The sequence below is a fragment of the Geospiza fortis genome, unplaced genomic scaffold, assembly GCF_000277835.1.
Source record: "Geospiza fortis unplaced genomic scaffold, GeoFor_1.0 scaffold29, whole genome shotgun sequence".
Taxonomy (NCBI): domain Eukaryota; kingdom Metazoa; phylum Chordata; class Aves; order Passeriformes; family Thraupidae; genus Geospiza; species Geospiza fortis.
The window spans coordinates 5,208,201-5,223,380 of NW_005054349.1; the positions used below are offsets into that span (position 1 = coordinate 5,208,201).

A 15,180-nucleotide genomic window follows, 5' to 3' on the forward strand; every position below is an offset into this window, starting at 1 on the left:
GGGGCGGGGACGGTTTGTGTGGGGCAGGGCAGTGTTGTGTGGGGCAGGGCAGTGTTGTGTGGGGCAGGGCAGTGTTGTGTGGGGCAGGGCAGTGTTGTGTGGGGCAGAGAAGGTTTGTGTGGGGCAGGGAAGGTTTGTGTGGGGCAGGGCAGTGTTGTGTGGAGCAGGACAGTGTTGTGTGGGGCAGGGAGTGCTCTGTGAGTCCGTGTTCCCGCGGGGGCTCCCCTGTCAGACCCGGTGACCACGGAGATCTTTTCCAGCTGTAATTCTGTGACTGTTTAATCACAGAATCACAAACCCAGCGTGGCTTGGGCAGGGGCACTTTCCTCTGTCCCAGGGTGCTCCAAGCTGCGTCCAGCCTGGCCTTGGACACTTCCAGGGATGCAGGGGCAGCCACAGCTGCTCTGGGCCCCTGTGCCAGGGCCTGGCAGGGAAGAATTCCTTCCCGTGATCCCGTCAGCGCTGCCTCGGGCGCTGTGAGCAGTACCCACAGAGGTTTCAGTGCCAGCTCCAGGATGGGGTTGGGGAGTATTTGATGGACCCAGGGCCCGTTTCCCCCAGGATACGTCACCACCATCCTGGAGGACGCCAAGATCTACTCGAGCCACGCCAAGAAGTCGAGCGTGGACGCGGACGATGTGCGGCTGGCGATCCAGTGCCGCACCGACCAGTCCTTCACATCACCCCCGCCCCGCGACGTGAGCGCCGCCGCCATGGCCGGGGACACGGGGCTGGCAGGGGACACCGGGACAGCACGGGGACATGGGGCTCAGCAGGGACACGGGGCTGGCAGCAGGACATGGGGATGAGGCCAGGACACAGGGATGTGGCTGGGCCATGGGGATGTCATGAGGACATGGGGATCTGACCGGATACTTGGATGTGGCCGGGACGCAGGGTTGAGGCCTGGACACTGGGATACAGGGATGTGTCCAGGACACGGAAACGTGGCCCAGACACAGGGGTGTCACCAGCACACAGGGGTGTCTCCAGGAAATGAGGATGTCACCAGGACACTGAGATGAAGCTGAGACACAGGGATGAGGCCTGGGACACAGGAATGTGGCCAGGACATGGGGCTATCACCAGGCTATCACCAGGACGTGAGGATGAGGCTGGGACATGGGGATGTCACCAGGACATGGGGATATCAGTGGGACACTGGGATGAGGCCAGGACACAGGAATCTGACCAGATATGGGGATGTCACTGGGACACAGGGAAGAGTTAGGGACATGGGGATATCAGTGGGACACGGGGATGTGCCCAGACACTGGGATGTCTGTCAGTGGGACACAGGGATGTCAGTGGGACGCTGGGATGTCACCAGGACACAGGGATGTGCCCAGACCCGGGGCTGTGGCCGTGTCTCTGCAGTTCCTGCTGGACATTGCCCGCCAGAAGAACCAGACGCCGCTGCCGCTGATCAAGCCGTACTCGGGCCCGCGGCTGCCACCCGACAGGTACTGCCTGACTGCCCCCAACTACCGCCTGAAATCCCTGCAGAAGAAGGTGAGGACAGCTCAGGGACTGGGGATGCACCCCTGGGGGGGTGGGAGGGGTGTTAAATTGCAGTTTTCCACAGCTCTGAATGGTGGGGGTGAATATTGACCTGTGCGTGCCAGCTCGGAGATCTCCAGGCTGGATTTGCAATTTGTTGTTTGTTGAGTTTAAATGGAAATTTTGAAATGGGAAATTTTAAAATATGGGAACATTTCAGGTATGGGAATATTGTAGTGTAAAAGAAATACTGCAGAATCCCAGAATCACTGAGACTGGAAAAGCCCCCCAGGATCATCAAATCCTGCCTGTGCCAGGGCACTGAGTGCCATTTCCAGGGATGGGGACTCTAACACTTCCCTGGGCAGCCCTTTCCAGTGCCTGCCTACACTTTCCCTGAAGAAATTCCTCCTGATGTCCAGGAGGAACTGTCAGGTTTAATGTCAGCTTGTCAGAGGCACACATCAGGCTTTGGTGTAGATATTAAAGAGTATTTTTGACTTTTACCTCGGTTGTTTCTGCTTTAGAAGGAAAATATTTCCTTTGCTGGGAAGCCTTGAATGCCTCACTGTGGGGGGACTCTCCTGTTTATTCCAGGCCATTCCCTGATTCCCTGGTTCTCTCCGCACAGGTCTCCTCCACAGCAGGCAGGATCACAGTCCCTCGCCTGAGCGTGGGCGCCGTGAGCAGCAGGCCCAGCACTCCCACTCTGGGTAAGGAACAGCTCCACAGGGGATTCCCACCTTCATTTTAAGAAGAAAAAATAAAGAGGAATAATTTAAAACACTTTTCAGCCTCTGAGGGAATGTCAGGTACTTATATTGTCAAACTTACATTGTTTGACAGCATCAGAAAGTTAATTTCATAAATTAATCATTGTTATTACAATAACATTTTAAAGGTTAATGCATTACAGATGTTCTGTGTTTGTGATAAATTCTTTATTTAACAGACTATTTAAGAACTTTACTTAAATTTAAGGTTATTTTCCTCAATGTCAATGTGATGCTGAATTAAATAGCACTGGGAAATATCCACTTTAAAAGGATCTTAAAATTTAGAGCTGTGCCCTAAAGTTAGTGTGTGTTTATAGTATGGAATTCTGTAGGGCTGGGGTAAATGTGGGAAAATGATCAAGTGTGCAGCTCTGCCTGGAAATCTGATCCTTAAATCTGGTGTCCTTGTGTTCCTGTGCATTCCCACTGTATCTAATAACAGATTCCATTTGGGAGGGAGTTGTAGGAGTGTTTCTGGATTTATTCTGATTTATTTTGGTGGGTTTGTGTGGAACCCAGGTACGCCCTCAGCCCAGACCGTGTCGGTGTCAGCCAAGGTGGGCGCGCCGGTGTCGCTGGCGGGGCAGCGCTTCACTGTCCAGATCCCGTCCTCACAGCCCGCTGGGAAATCAGGTACTGCTGGGGCTGGAACAGGGGTAACCACACAGCCACAGCCTGCTTGGGCTGCGAGGGAGAAGCTCATCCATCCCACCCCCTGCCATGGACAGAGACACCTTTCCATGCTGGCCTGGAACACTTCCAGGGCTGGCGCAGCCACAGCTGCTTGGCTAAGCTGATGTGGCAATTCCTCCCCCTCTCCCTCATTCCAGAACTTCCAGTGTTAATTCCCATTCCCAGCACAGCAGTGGCAGTCAGAACATCCCCATCCTGGGCAGCTCCCTCCCACCCTGGCTCCTGTTTCCCTCTCCCCCTTGTGTCCCCCCCAACATTTTCCATCCTCCCTCTTGGGATGAGCCTGGAATAACGCAGGGATTGCTCCAAGCTTTCAGTGACGCCTTTCCATGATTCCCACAGCCACTCCCACCACTCCCACGGTGCAGAACGTCCTGATCAACCCATCCCTGATCGGCCCCAAGAACATCCTGATCACCACCAACATGGTCCCGCCCGGCGCCGCCGACCCCAACCCGCTCAAGAGGAAGCACGAGGACGACGACGACTACGACGCCTTGTGAGAGCCCTCAGCCCTTCCCTGGGATCCAGGGAGCCTTTCCATGGGATTCATGGAGCCCTTCCCAAGGGATTCAGGGAGCCTTTCCATGGGATTCATGGAGCCCTTCCCAAGGGCGTCAGGGAGCCCATCCCGTGGGATTCAGGGAGCCCTTCTGTGGGATTCACAAGGACTCCAGGGGGTGGGAATGGGCAGGAAGGCCCCGTTTGGGCCTTGGGAGTGTGGAAATAAAGTGCAGTGTCTTTGTAACCCGGCCTTGGTGTCTTGTGCACACACCTGGGGGAGGGAGCAGGGGGTTTTCTACATATTTTCTATTTTTAAATGTATTTTTATATTAATTTATATATAATTTATATATAAATACACATATATAAACATACTGTTTTTATATATGTGTGTTTCATATATATGTGTTATATATTTATCATATGCACAATGTAATTGCCTTGTACACTCAAAACTCTCCCAGACACTTTTTAATATATATACACATTTGTCTATACACATCATAGATATTTGTATACTAATGTATATATGAACACATACATAAAGTATATAGAATATAGTGTATAGAGGGAATACACAGTAGTTAATTATGCATACACAGAAACACTTCATATACAAATTGTATTTTATGTATTAGGTACTCATTCTAAAATAAACAATGATCCTATGCTCTATAATGTAAAACAAATATATTTAATATGATAATATATAATATTATTATATATTATTATGTATTATTATATAATAATAACATATGATATTATTGGGACAATCTTCTGTTAGGGCCTAAGCCCTCAGAGCTTCCGAGCTCACTTGAAGCACTTGGAAATATTTTACAGCTCTCAGGGCCTTCATAGACTTGGAAAGCAGATAAGAGTGAGGGAGATTTTGGGAAGGAATTCTTCCCTGTGAGATCAGTAAAGCCCTGGAAGAGGATGTCCAGAGAAGCTGGGTCTGTCCCATTCCTGAAAGTGTCCAAGGCCAGCTTGGACAGAGCCTGGAGCAGCCTGGGATGGTGGAAATGGATGATCCTTAAGGCCCCTTCCAACCCAGACCCTCTTGGGAGTCCCTGAGTTGGCAAAGCCTCATCCAGCAGGTAAATAAAGGAGTCTCAGGTCAGGAAAATGCTGCCCAAATCCCACATCTCTCTGCATGTCCCAGGGAAGGGCTGGGTCACCCCCACTGGCAGAAGAGGAAAAATAAATTTAACAAAAATTACATTTATCATGCTGAGACTCATAGCTTAGGGCTGAGGGCAAGGAAAAGCAGCAGGAACTTGTTTGGGGAGTCTGGACAGAAAGACCTGAGCAGGTCCCAGTGACAGCAACTCCTGGACTGGTTTTAAAACCAAATTTAAGTGCAGAGAACCATGGGGAGGCTGGGGGGTGTTGTGCACAATAATTCCAACTCCAAGTCAGGTTCCTTTAGTAACTCCTTTATTAAAATCACAAACCAGAGTTAAAATTCCTACATTATTCACATAGGTCAAGTTTCTAAGTTCATTGAATAAACACAGTCCAGCAGCCAAAGGGGCCAGAAAGCCTGAGCAGTTCAGAACTGCTGGTTTAAGACTTCAGCCAGGGCCTTCTCACTCCAGGGCAGCTGGAAAAGTTCCTTCAGGCTCCATGGGAAGAGGCAGGAGCAGAGCTCCAGTGCAGAGACAAAGCTCTCTCAAGATTACAGGTGAAACCGTACCCAGCGTTCACAGCTCAGCAGGAGGGAGGGAGCTGGGAACACCCACCTGGAAAATCACCTCCATTCACTCCAGGAATTTCAGAGGAAAAATTCTTACCCCCCACCTGGCCCCAACACACAAATATTTACAGAGACATAACAAAAAAAGAAGTAGTTTGGCTCCCTTGCTGAGGGCAGGAGCTTGCTGCTCCTGCAGCAGGAGAATCCGACTCCCTCAAAAGCCACCAGGAATGTGGCCTAAAGGGATGGGAAAAGCTCCAGGACAGGTAAACTACTCCTTGATGGGGGTGCAGCCTGAGAAGAAGCTGATGTTGCTGCTCAGCATCCTCTTCTTCCTCCTCCCAAAGGGGTTCTGGTTCTCCCGGGACTCCTCATCCCTCCCGAGCAGGGAGGCAGCAGTGCTGGGAATCTTCAGGAGCACCTCCTGCTCTGTGATGTCCTGCAGGACCTGGGGGAAAGCAAAGCACAATCTTTGGAGTTAGTCACAGCTGGAGTGACCCACCAGAGGCAGCAGGACACCAAGTGCCAGGCCAAACTTAAGAGTTGCTTTTTTTACTCAAGCCAGGAAAAAGACAAATTTTTTGACAAAATATCAAGATGCAGCAGGAAGAGACAGCAGTTGGAATAGTGGGCTCCCATGGGATAAGAGAATTTGTTTAGCTGAGGTGAAATGAGATGTGCCAGGTCAGAGAGGTCACTTTGAACAGGATTTTATCCTGCAAACTCCTCACTTCCCCTCTCTCCTTGCTGAAGGTGCTGCAGGAAAACGTGTCAAGCTCGTGGCATCATTTCAGTGTGGGAACTTAAGAATTCAGCACACTCTCAGCTTCCACACGAGCTGCCTGGAGCTGTGCAGAGTTTTCCAGCAGCAGCTTCTCCTCTGGGGTGATTTCCCTCCAAGACCCCTCACTCAGCAGCTCTGCTCTCCCCTGGGAATACCTTGGTGGTTGGAGTGATACACACGGGCTGGAAGAAGCTCTCTTCTGCTTTCACCTCCGTGGGGTCTTCCAGCTTCAAGGACCCCTCCGAGTCCCTTTTGTGCTCCTCACATGTTGTGGTTTCCTGAGGGGCAGCAGAGGGTGAAGCTCTTGTGGAACATGCATCCCTTCCCTTCCCACCACAGCCCTCTCCTTTCCAACTGGGAAGTTTTCCACAGTACAGGATGCTGCAGCTCAGACTAGGCCTCCATAAAATGGGCAATAATTAGAGCACTATGGGATGTCCCTGCTCCACATCTCTGAGATCCAAGAGCAAAATTCCCACTAGGAACATCAGTTTCTCACGGACCTTCCTGCTGCTACAAGCCCCTCCCCCAAACCATCCCTTCCATTCTTAAAAAGAAATCTGGGAATGAGTCAGGGTTTTGTGTTGTCTGAAGCCAAAGACAAAACTTTAATTTATTTAGTCCAAAAGGAAAAATGGAACTTTTTATCCTCAGATTTGTGGATGAGAAATGGGAGCACGAATATCTTTGCTGTGAATCTCCAAAATTCTGTCCTGAAAGGCAGAGTCTGGTCCTGCAGTGGAAAATTTTCCTCAGTTACCAGAGAGGCACTAATTAGTGACATTCACAGAGTTTCAGCAAAGTGCACCTGCTCTGCCTGCACAAACTATACTTGTGTGGGAATTATCCCTTCCTCCAGGTTTGCTCCTGCCCAAACGCAGCCCCTGTGCCCCCCAGAGCCAGCAGCACTCACCAGGCCCCGCTCCCTGTTCCTGCACGTGGCCGCGGCGCAGCTGCAGCCGTCGGTGCATCCCAACTTCTGCTTCCTGCAGCCACACTGCCTGTTCCCACAGCGGCCCTTGCACGAGCACTGTGAGGGAGGGAAGGGGGATCCAATGGCCAGGATGCTCCTGGAATGCTCCAGGTCCTGCCAGCTGTGGCATCTCAGGGACAGGGGCATCCCCAAGCTGCCCCTTGTCGCATTTTGCTGCCATTTCACTGCATTTTGCTACATCCCAGAATAACTGTGCTCCTAATATCCAGAATAAAATCCTTCCACCTACAGATCCATCTTCAGGATCTACAGAAGTACCTTCACAGTTACTCAGTGACTGACTTGAGGTTATGCCAAAGGATCCCAGTTTCTGTGCCACACTTCCACAAAAAGAGGGAGTGCCCACCCCAAAAGCCTCAGGAATTTTCTGAGCCACAGGCTGAAGCTCCAGACTGACACAGACAGATGGAAGCTGAGGCTCTGTCAAGACTGCAAGCTGCAGGTTCCCAAAGGAAACAGGGATCCACAACAGGCCATCCTTTTTTTTTGTTTGTTTTTTTCCCTGAAATTGGCTCCCCGGATGGATCTGGCTGCTGTTGGGGCTGTTCCTAAAGCAGAGGCCAGCTCAGACACAGGCAGCAGGACAGAACTTGGGAGAAGGTGACTTGGACAGGGAAAACCTGTCCAGAAAGGTCTTGCTGACTGCAGACAACCTTTGCTGTATCTGTGGGAATTTCCAAAATATCCCCAGGCACCTAAATAATCCATTCCTGCCACTCTGAGAACAGTGGGGACACCACACCTCACAGCTCCATCCCAACCCCTGTACGCAGCAAGTGATTCCCTAGCAGACACTGGATCAAGGGCAGCTGGATCTTACCCCCATGAGGTTTTTCCTGGGTCCTCTGCCTGCTTTCCCAGGAAGCCAGTCAGAATCCTCCAGCTCCCCAGGGTCAGAGAACAGGTCCTCCACATCCACCTCGGGGCTGGGTGCTCGGGGCTTGGCCGTCGTCTGCCGGCGGCACTTGGGCTGCAGCACAGGAGCACAAGGGGTTAGGCCACCAAAAATCAGCTCTATTTCATTAATAATATTAATAATGATTACATTTTAATAAGTTTTATTAGGGTTTTCAGAGTCCCTCACAGCTAAGAAGGTTGTGGGGTAAGAGAGGGAAATAGAGATCCAATTATCAGGATTGAAAATTCAATCAATTTAAACTATTGATGACAAATCCTTGGAAGTCTGAGTTGTTGACACATCACATGACAAAAAACAAGTGTCACACTCCTGTCCAAAGAGTTTTAAATAATTTCTTCCTCCCAGCACTAAGATTTGGCTCTATGCAAAGCAGCAAAGTTGGCTGTGAAACACGTGCCTTGCTCCATCATTTAAAGACTGAGAATGCTACAGAAAAACAATCTGGATTGTGAAGGAGGATAGAGTCAGAACTACAGTGAGGAAACAGGGTTGGGGGTTTGTTTGCTTTTTTTCTTTTTTAACCAAAAAACTAATGCAAGGTATGTGAGTCTTCTGGAAAGGACTGAATTAAATGAGCAGAATTTCAATTAGTAGAACAAGTGCCTGGTAAAAGCAGCTTAGGAGAAAGAAAACTACATTATCAATAGCCAAGATTAACTCTGGCAAAGAATTCAGGTGCAACACAAACTGTGCAGCCTCTTACTTTGGGTGGAACATAATCAAAAGAAGAGTCTGGAGACTCAGGTGGTCTTTGCTGGATGTGCCGGAGCTTCTGGCCACTGGCAACTTGGAGGAGCAGCAGTTTCTGTCAAAAGGGACAAGAATTAGCTCTGCAAAATCATCAAACCCAGCTGCCACAAGGCTCTGGTGTCTGTACCAGGCTCTACCTGTTTCAGAGTGTCATTTTCCCGGAGGAGTTCCTGGTTCTTCTCACAGATCTCCCTCATTTTTTCCAGCTCTTCCTCCTGTTTGCAGGACAAGAGGAAATTTGTTTCATTGGAGATAAAGAAGAGAAAATCCCCCAGGGTTATTCCAGCATGCACAGCAACCACCTCATGCAGGTTTCTGCAAAGGGAACACAGAATCCTTCTCCTAATTCCACACAATCCTTCTCCTAATCCCAAAGGATCCCAGCCTCCCCCAGCCCCTGCACCTGGAACCGCAGCCGCTCCTGCAGTTGTTTCTCCTGCTCGTTCAGGGAATCTTCCAATCTCTTCTCTGCTGCTTCTTTCTGCTGGAATTGGCTGAGCAGGTACAGAACCTAAAAGCAAGTTGGAATAAACAGGGGTGAATTCCTGAAAGGAACACTGGGCATCAAAGTCCAGGCTCAGGGAAATTTCCTGTCACTTCCAGCACAATTCCACCCTGATCTATTTGAAAAGTGATCTTGTGTTCAGGTGTAACCTCTTCATTTAGAGCAGGAGGAACGTTACTGAACAAACCAATTTGCACAGGATAAATACAGAGATTTCTTTGGCTTTGAATGAACCACCTGCAAAAATCCAGCAAAATTTGAGCTGATATTCAGCACCAGCTTCATTTCAGCACATCCCCCTTTGCCTTTCTCTCTGAGCAGACCTGGAGATCAGACTCCAAATTTCCATGAGCTGTGATTCACCTTTTCCTGGTGCTGCTGTTCCTGCACCAAAATCTGATTTTGGAACTCTGCCTCCATCTCTGCTATGTGGTTTCTCTCTTCCATCAGCATCTTCTGCACATCAGAGCAGCTGGCCTGGCTCTGCTGCAGGCCACTCTGCAGTTTGCTCTCCTGCACTTTGGAGGAGACCAGCTGGAAAACAAGAGCAAAGCATGGCTTGGGACAGGGATTTCCTGCTGGGACAGAGATTCCCTCCTGGGACAGGTGCTGCAATGTGGAGAAGCATCCCTGTAACGTCCAGCCACCCCAGGAACTGGACCAGCCCTCAGCACCAAGGAAACCAGGAGAGATTCAGAGGCAGACACTTTGGAAGTGCAAACCAGGGAGCTGAGGGTCTCGTTCACAGTCCTGAATTCACCTCCCTTCCTACAGCACTTTGAGTATTTTCCTTTTCACCCTTCTCCTTTGATTTCTAAGCAACAGGGACCAACAGGTATTTCTGTCCTTCAGCTGCTTTTTCCCTGATCCCATAATTCTCCAATTTCTCTTTTTCCCATGTCAACACCAACTCCACTGCTTCCCCACCTGCTCAGGAAGTATTTTAGATACTTTTTCTTCTCTTCCACCTCTGAAATTTGCTTTTTGCCTTTCCCATGCAAGCATTTAGATGGTATCTCCAGACCCTCATCTATTCCATCCCCTCCTCCCTGCTTTTCAGATTTCACTCCCCCATAGATTACTTTAATCCAAACTCGAGAGGAGAATAAACCTCATCCACTACAAGAAGGCTCTACTCAAATTCCTTTGGTCACTTCCTGATATTTGTGGCTAAGCAGACTTACAGCCTTTGTTTTCAGGGATAAAAGAGGAAAATGCAGGGTTTACCTCTCCCAGGAGATACTTCAGAGCACATTTGGCCTCCAGGATGGTGGCAATGCTGTCCCAGCGCTGCTTGGCCCGGTCTCCATTGTCTGCATCCAGGAGTTTCTGCTGCAGATCTGCTATCTGGGCACTCCTGGGGAAGAATCCATGGATTTGGGGTTACAACACAGGAGAAAACCAGGGCTGGTTTCTGGGCTAGTGTTACTGTACCCAGCATATGAAATAAAATAGTACAAATTGAGATTTTTGCTGCTCAGTAGAGCATCTGGAGCCTGCATTGCTTCCCTGGGGAGTTTTGCCTCCACTCCACATTCCCAAATAAAAGTGGAGGTTTTTCCCCCAGAGGTGCTCACTAACAGCTCAAAACACCCAGTCTAAGTGCCTGGGTATTTTCCCCACATTTTGGAAAAATTCCAGCCACGAAAACCCACTGAAAGGAGTTTGGGGGTTTCACCCTCTGAAAAGCCATTTTCAACTTGTTTGGTCAGTTCACCAGTAGATACTTGGCCAACACCAAAAACCATTCCTCCACATCTTTCACCATTTGTTATAAATCCTTCTGATGGATGGGGTGTTGGGACCAAATTCCTTCCTGAAATATCCTTTGAACCCCAAGAACAGGAAATTCTTGGTTCTGTAAAAATGGATTTTTGCATCAAATTCGGCATTTTTGGGCTTGAACTAAACAAGGACAAAATTTCAGATGTCACTCCCTATCACCCTGTGTATAAAGATGTGGATTCTTGGTGTAATTATACCTCAGCTCTGTTTACAGTTCCAATTTACCATGAGGAATGTTTTTCATCTGTGGAGACAGAGCTTGGCCAACCATTCCACCAAACACCAAAGGTGCTCCATGTAGCATTGGAAGGCTTTCCATGCTGACACCCAGTGTAAATATGATTATAGACCACAGATGCAGAGGAAAAAGGTCTTTCCATCAGTATGACTCAGACTGTAAAGATGATTTTGAACCTTGGAGTTTTGGAAAAAGATTTTCAGCATCTGTATTTTTACCCCAATTTGCATTGGCAGTGGCTGTAAAACAATTAGATGGGTTAGGGTGCTGGTTAAGCAAGCACAGCAATGCAACTTCTCTTGCACTGAGTGAAAAGGCTTTCCCCCATCATTGCAGTGTCAGTGTGTGTGGATGAGCACTGTGGCAGTGCCTTACCTGAGCTCCATCTCTGTTTGCAGGCTCTCAATCTGCTTAGAGACAGAGAGATCCGTGTCCAGAGCCTCCAGGTCAGCCAGGCAGTACGTGCGCCTCTGGAAGCACAGCACACAGGGATGCAGGGCAGGAACAGGGGAGGAAATCACACTTTTACAGACATTCCAGCTAGGAAAGCCTCCAGACACCTCCCCACAGCTCCAGTTCCATTGTTCCTCCCCAAAACCTGTGTTAAGGGGAGTGAGCCACTCACATCCCTCAGATTCCTTGAGGTTGGAAAAGCTCTCCCAGAGCGTTGAGTCCAACCATTCACCCAACACTGATGGGTCACCCATGTCCCCAAGTGCCATGTCCAGATGGTTTTTGGACACTTCCAGGGATGGTGGTTCCACCACTTTCCCTGGGCAGCCCATTCCAAAGCCTCACTGTCCTTTCAGGGAAAAAAATTTCCCAAATTCCATTAAGTAACAAGTTCCTTCAGCACCTCTTGTCCCTGACAGGTCAGAGGATAAAAATATTAACCCCTTCCTCCCAGAAAGGGTGGGATCCATCCCCACCTTCTGAGGGAACAGGCCAAGTAGGAGAGAGAAGAATGAATCCAGTATTGCTGAACAGCCAGAGGAGTGGGGTCGGAAAAGGGGAATTTCCCTCTTACCCGCAGCTTTGGAGGAGGGTTTTCTCCAGCATCTTTCTTCTCTTTCAGCTGAAGGAGTTCTTTTGCAAGGATTTTCCTGTCCTCCAGCAGATCTGCCAGGTGTCTTCGAGCTTCCTCAGTGCTGACAAGAACCTCAACTTCATTTGCAAGCCAGCTCTGGAAAAACAACCCCCAAAACCCAGTGGTTGAGCTCAACTTCACAACTGAATCCTTCTGAATAATCCCATTGCAATTCCCTGGTCCTCCTGCTGTGCTCCAGCCACCAAGGCCAGCAGCACCCACCCCAAATCCCAGTTTGCTCAGTGTAGGGATGCAAAAATGCTTTTACCCACCTTGACTCGTGCAGCAATTCCTTCCATGCCCCGATTTTGGGTCTCCTTCCGTTTATCTGCCACCTCCTTCTGCCTCTGCAGGGCATCCTTGAGGCGTTTGTTGGCAGCTGCTGCCTGGAAAAGATTCCACAAGGAGCTGAACAGGGACTGCAAATCATCTGCTACAGCTGCAAACACCAGGGATTCCCAGCCCAGGGCAAACACCGGGACAGCGACAGCACAAGGTTAATAAATCTCAAGTTATCCTGGTTTAACTCAAGAATTCCTGCCCTTGATTTATTTCCTTTGCTGCCATTCCTCCTTTAAAAGAAAAGCTCCTTCTAGGCCTGAAAGTAGAAGAAAACACCCAAAATGAGGGGTTGAAGATGCATTTCTTTTACAAAGCCATCCTGAAAGGATTTTGAACTGCAACCTTGTAGATCCACCACCCAAACTCATTCCCCACTTCCTACCTTGGGCATCTGCATGGATCTGCCACTGGAGCCTGGGACCCAGAGCCACCTGAAACCCAAAGCCACCTGGAACCCAAAGCCACCTGGAACCCAAAGCCACCTGGCCCTTAAGGAGCAAATTTAACTGGGATTCCTCAAAGGCAGAAATGGGGATTTCTTTACAAAGATTTTTTTTTATTCCCCAGCCTCTAAACTTCCTTTCAGAGGTTTCTGTGCATCCTGTTCCTTCCTCCAGCCCCACTTGGCAGACTTTAGGGATTGTCTGGGATTTCCAGGAGATCTTGGCTCCTCACCTCCTCTGTTTTGCGACGGAGGACGTTGGCCTGCTTCTGGAAATCCCTCTCCAGCTTGAGGAGCTCATATTGTCTCTTACGATCCTGCAAGGACAAACAGCTGCAAAAGTCACATTTTCCATGATAAAGGAAAGGTTGCAGCCCCAAAATTCCAGCCTGAGCACCCCAAGGCAGTGAGGGGCAGGAATTGCTGTGACACTCCAGGTGTTTGCTGGCCATTGCACTCAGCAGCTGGATTTTATTGACCTGCAGATCCAACATTTCTTTGGAAGTTTAAAAATCTCCCATGCTGAGGCCAAACTCCACAACTGAAAATCCTTCAAAAATTGACTGATTTTGCTTTCTGCTTTAGAGCAGAGTCAAAGCTTGAAGAGCTTGAAGATCTCCAGCCACAAACAAGTCAAGTGGTGAAAAGTGGCAGCCATATGAGCCAAGCTTCTCTTGAAAGCATTCTCAGCTCTTCTGAGATACTTCCCAGTTAAAGAAACTTTTCAGCAATTGTTTGGAGGGAGGAATAGTGTGAGGGGCTTGTTTGCTCACCTTTTCCTTCAGCTGGATCACTTCCTTGTCCTTCTGCTGCTTCCACTGCCTGAATCTCTCAGTGTCTTCTTTCATCTGACGCATCAGCTGCACCCTTTGCTGCTTCATTTCCTGAAAAACAGCAGTGGCTGGAAGAATTATCCAGATTTACATCCTAAAGAGCTTCAACCTCTATTCCCCCCTGTGCCTGCCAGGTGTGGGGAGTGGAAGATGGGAAATCTTGCTGTACTCCCACTCAGGACACTCTCAAAGTGCTAAAAAACAGGGATTTTTTTTTGGCATAAGAGAAAGACCAACACAGGCACAATTTAGAGAAATCAAAGAGGAATCAAATTCTTTGACTAAGGTAATAAATTAGAAATGCCAGAAGATACTTTGGACTTATTTTCCTCCCAAATCTCAGTAGCCACCTGCCTATTGTGGTCATGTAGCCACAGGAATCGTGCCAAAACCTGCTATTTTCAGTCTGAATAAACAGAAAGTGGACTCCTGTTTGGGATTTCTGGGATTCCTGTCAGGGATTTCTGGGATTCCTGCCTGGGAGCTGCTTTGCCCACCCTGGCTCAAGTCAGAGGTGTCTGTTGGTTACCCTGATCTCCTGGTTCAGTTTGGACACCGTGTGTTCTGTGGATTCCTTCAGCTTCAAGAGCTTGGATTGCTCATTCAGCTTCTTCTTGAGCTCAGTAATTTGTGCTTCCAGCTCCTGGAGCCTTTTCCGGCGCCGCTCGCTCAGCCTGGAGAGGAACAACAACAAATCCAAATGTCACCTCTGTCACCTCTGCTGCTGCTGAAAGCCCACAGGAGGCTTCTCTGCAGCTCCTGGCACTTTAAAGGGACATTTTTACACCAAAAAAGAGCTTTTACAGGTCATGGAAGTGCAAGACATTGGATTTTCAGACACATTGACAACCCCCAGGGCTGCAGGCAGAGCTCTCTTACTTGGCCTGGTTAATGTCCTTCTTTGCCATTTGCAGAGCAAGGACCAGCTCCTCCTTTTCCTTCTGCAAGTTGCTGACCTCCAATTCCAGATCCCTGATATTGGTCTAGAAAAGACAAAAAGAATAAATCTCCAAATAAAAACCTTGGAAAGACACCCTGACACAAAGCTTTAAGATTAAGAAACCTTGAAAAACCCAATTCCTTCCCAGCAGGCTGCTAAACCATCTCATCTCAGAGCAGTGTGAGGGTCACAGGGGCTGGCCCAGTACACTCTGGAGCTTTGGTGGGCACAGAGTCACTGGGGCCATGTCCTGACTGAATCATTTCAGAGATGGGAGATCCCAGCACAGCAAGGAAAACTGCCCAAGGGAGCAGGGACCCAGCTCATGGAATAAACCCAAATCAGAACAGGCTCCTGAGGACAGATGTCCCTTCCCTCCCCAGCAGGAACTG

The 15,180-nt window shown here is 49.1% G+C and overlaps 2 protein-coding genes across 2 annotated transcripts in view; one reads left to right on the forward strand and one right to left on the reverse strand.

Annotated features, from left to right (window-relative positions):
• Window positions 1-536: 536 nt before the first annotated feature.
• Window positions 537-3,717, forward strand: LOC102041970 (transcription initiation factor TFIID subunit 9; the record flags this gene model as incomplete). The annotated part of the gene is made up of 5 exons (XM_031058822.1): window positions 537-698; window positions 1,378-1,512; window positions 2,132-2,213; window positions 2,796-2,909; window positions 3,312-3,717. Coding segments are annotated over 5 exons (654 nt in total), but the record flags the coding sequence as incomplete, so codon positions are not given.
• A 1,176-nt stretch (window positions 3,718-4,893) lies between these two features.
• The window catches only part of KIF4A (kinesin family member 4A), an 18,566-nt gene continuing 8,279 nt past the window's right edge, over window positions 4,894-15,180 (reverse strand). Inside the window, exons 15-30 of the mRNA XM_031058823.1 lie at window positions 14,728-14,831; window positions 14,378-14,522; window positions 13,789-13,899; window positions 13,249-13,332; window positions 12,504-12,617; window positions 12,172-12,327; window positions 11,520-11,614; window positions 10,349-10,478; window positions 9,485-9,655; window positions 9,020-9,127; window positions 8,754-8,831; window positions 8,570-8,671; window positions 7,768-7,917; window positions 6,867-6,983; window positions 6,109-6,231; window positions 4,894-5,617 (exon numbers count right to left, since the gene is read on the reverse strand). Coding sequence (XP_030914683.1) covers window positions 5,441-5,617; window positions 6,109-6,231; window positions 6,867-6,983; window positions 7,768-7,917; window positions 8,570-8,671; window positions 8,754-8,831; window positions 9,020-9,127; window positions 9,485-9,655; window positions 10,349-10,478; window positions 11,520-11,614; window positions 12,172-12,327; window positions 12,504-12,617; window positions 13,249-13,332; window positions 13,789-13,899; window positions 14,378-14,522; window positions 14,728-14,831 — 1,965 coding nt within the window. The 3' untranslated portion in view covers window positions 4,894-5,440. The remainder of the gene's footprint in view (window positions 5,618-6,108; window positions 6,232-6,866; window positions 6,984-7,767; window positions 7,918-8,569; window positions 8,672-8,753; window positions 8,832-9,019; window positions 9,128-9,484; window positions 9,656-10,348; window positions 10,479-11,519; window positions 11,615-12,171; window positions 12,328-12,503; window positions 12,618-13,248; window positions 13,333-13,788; window positions 13,900-14,377; window positions 14,523-14,727; window positions 14,832-15,180) is intronic.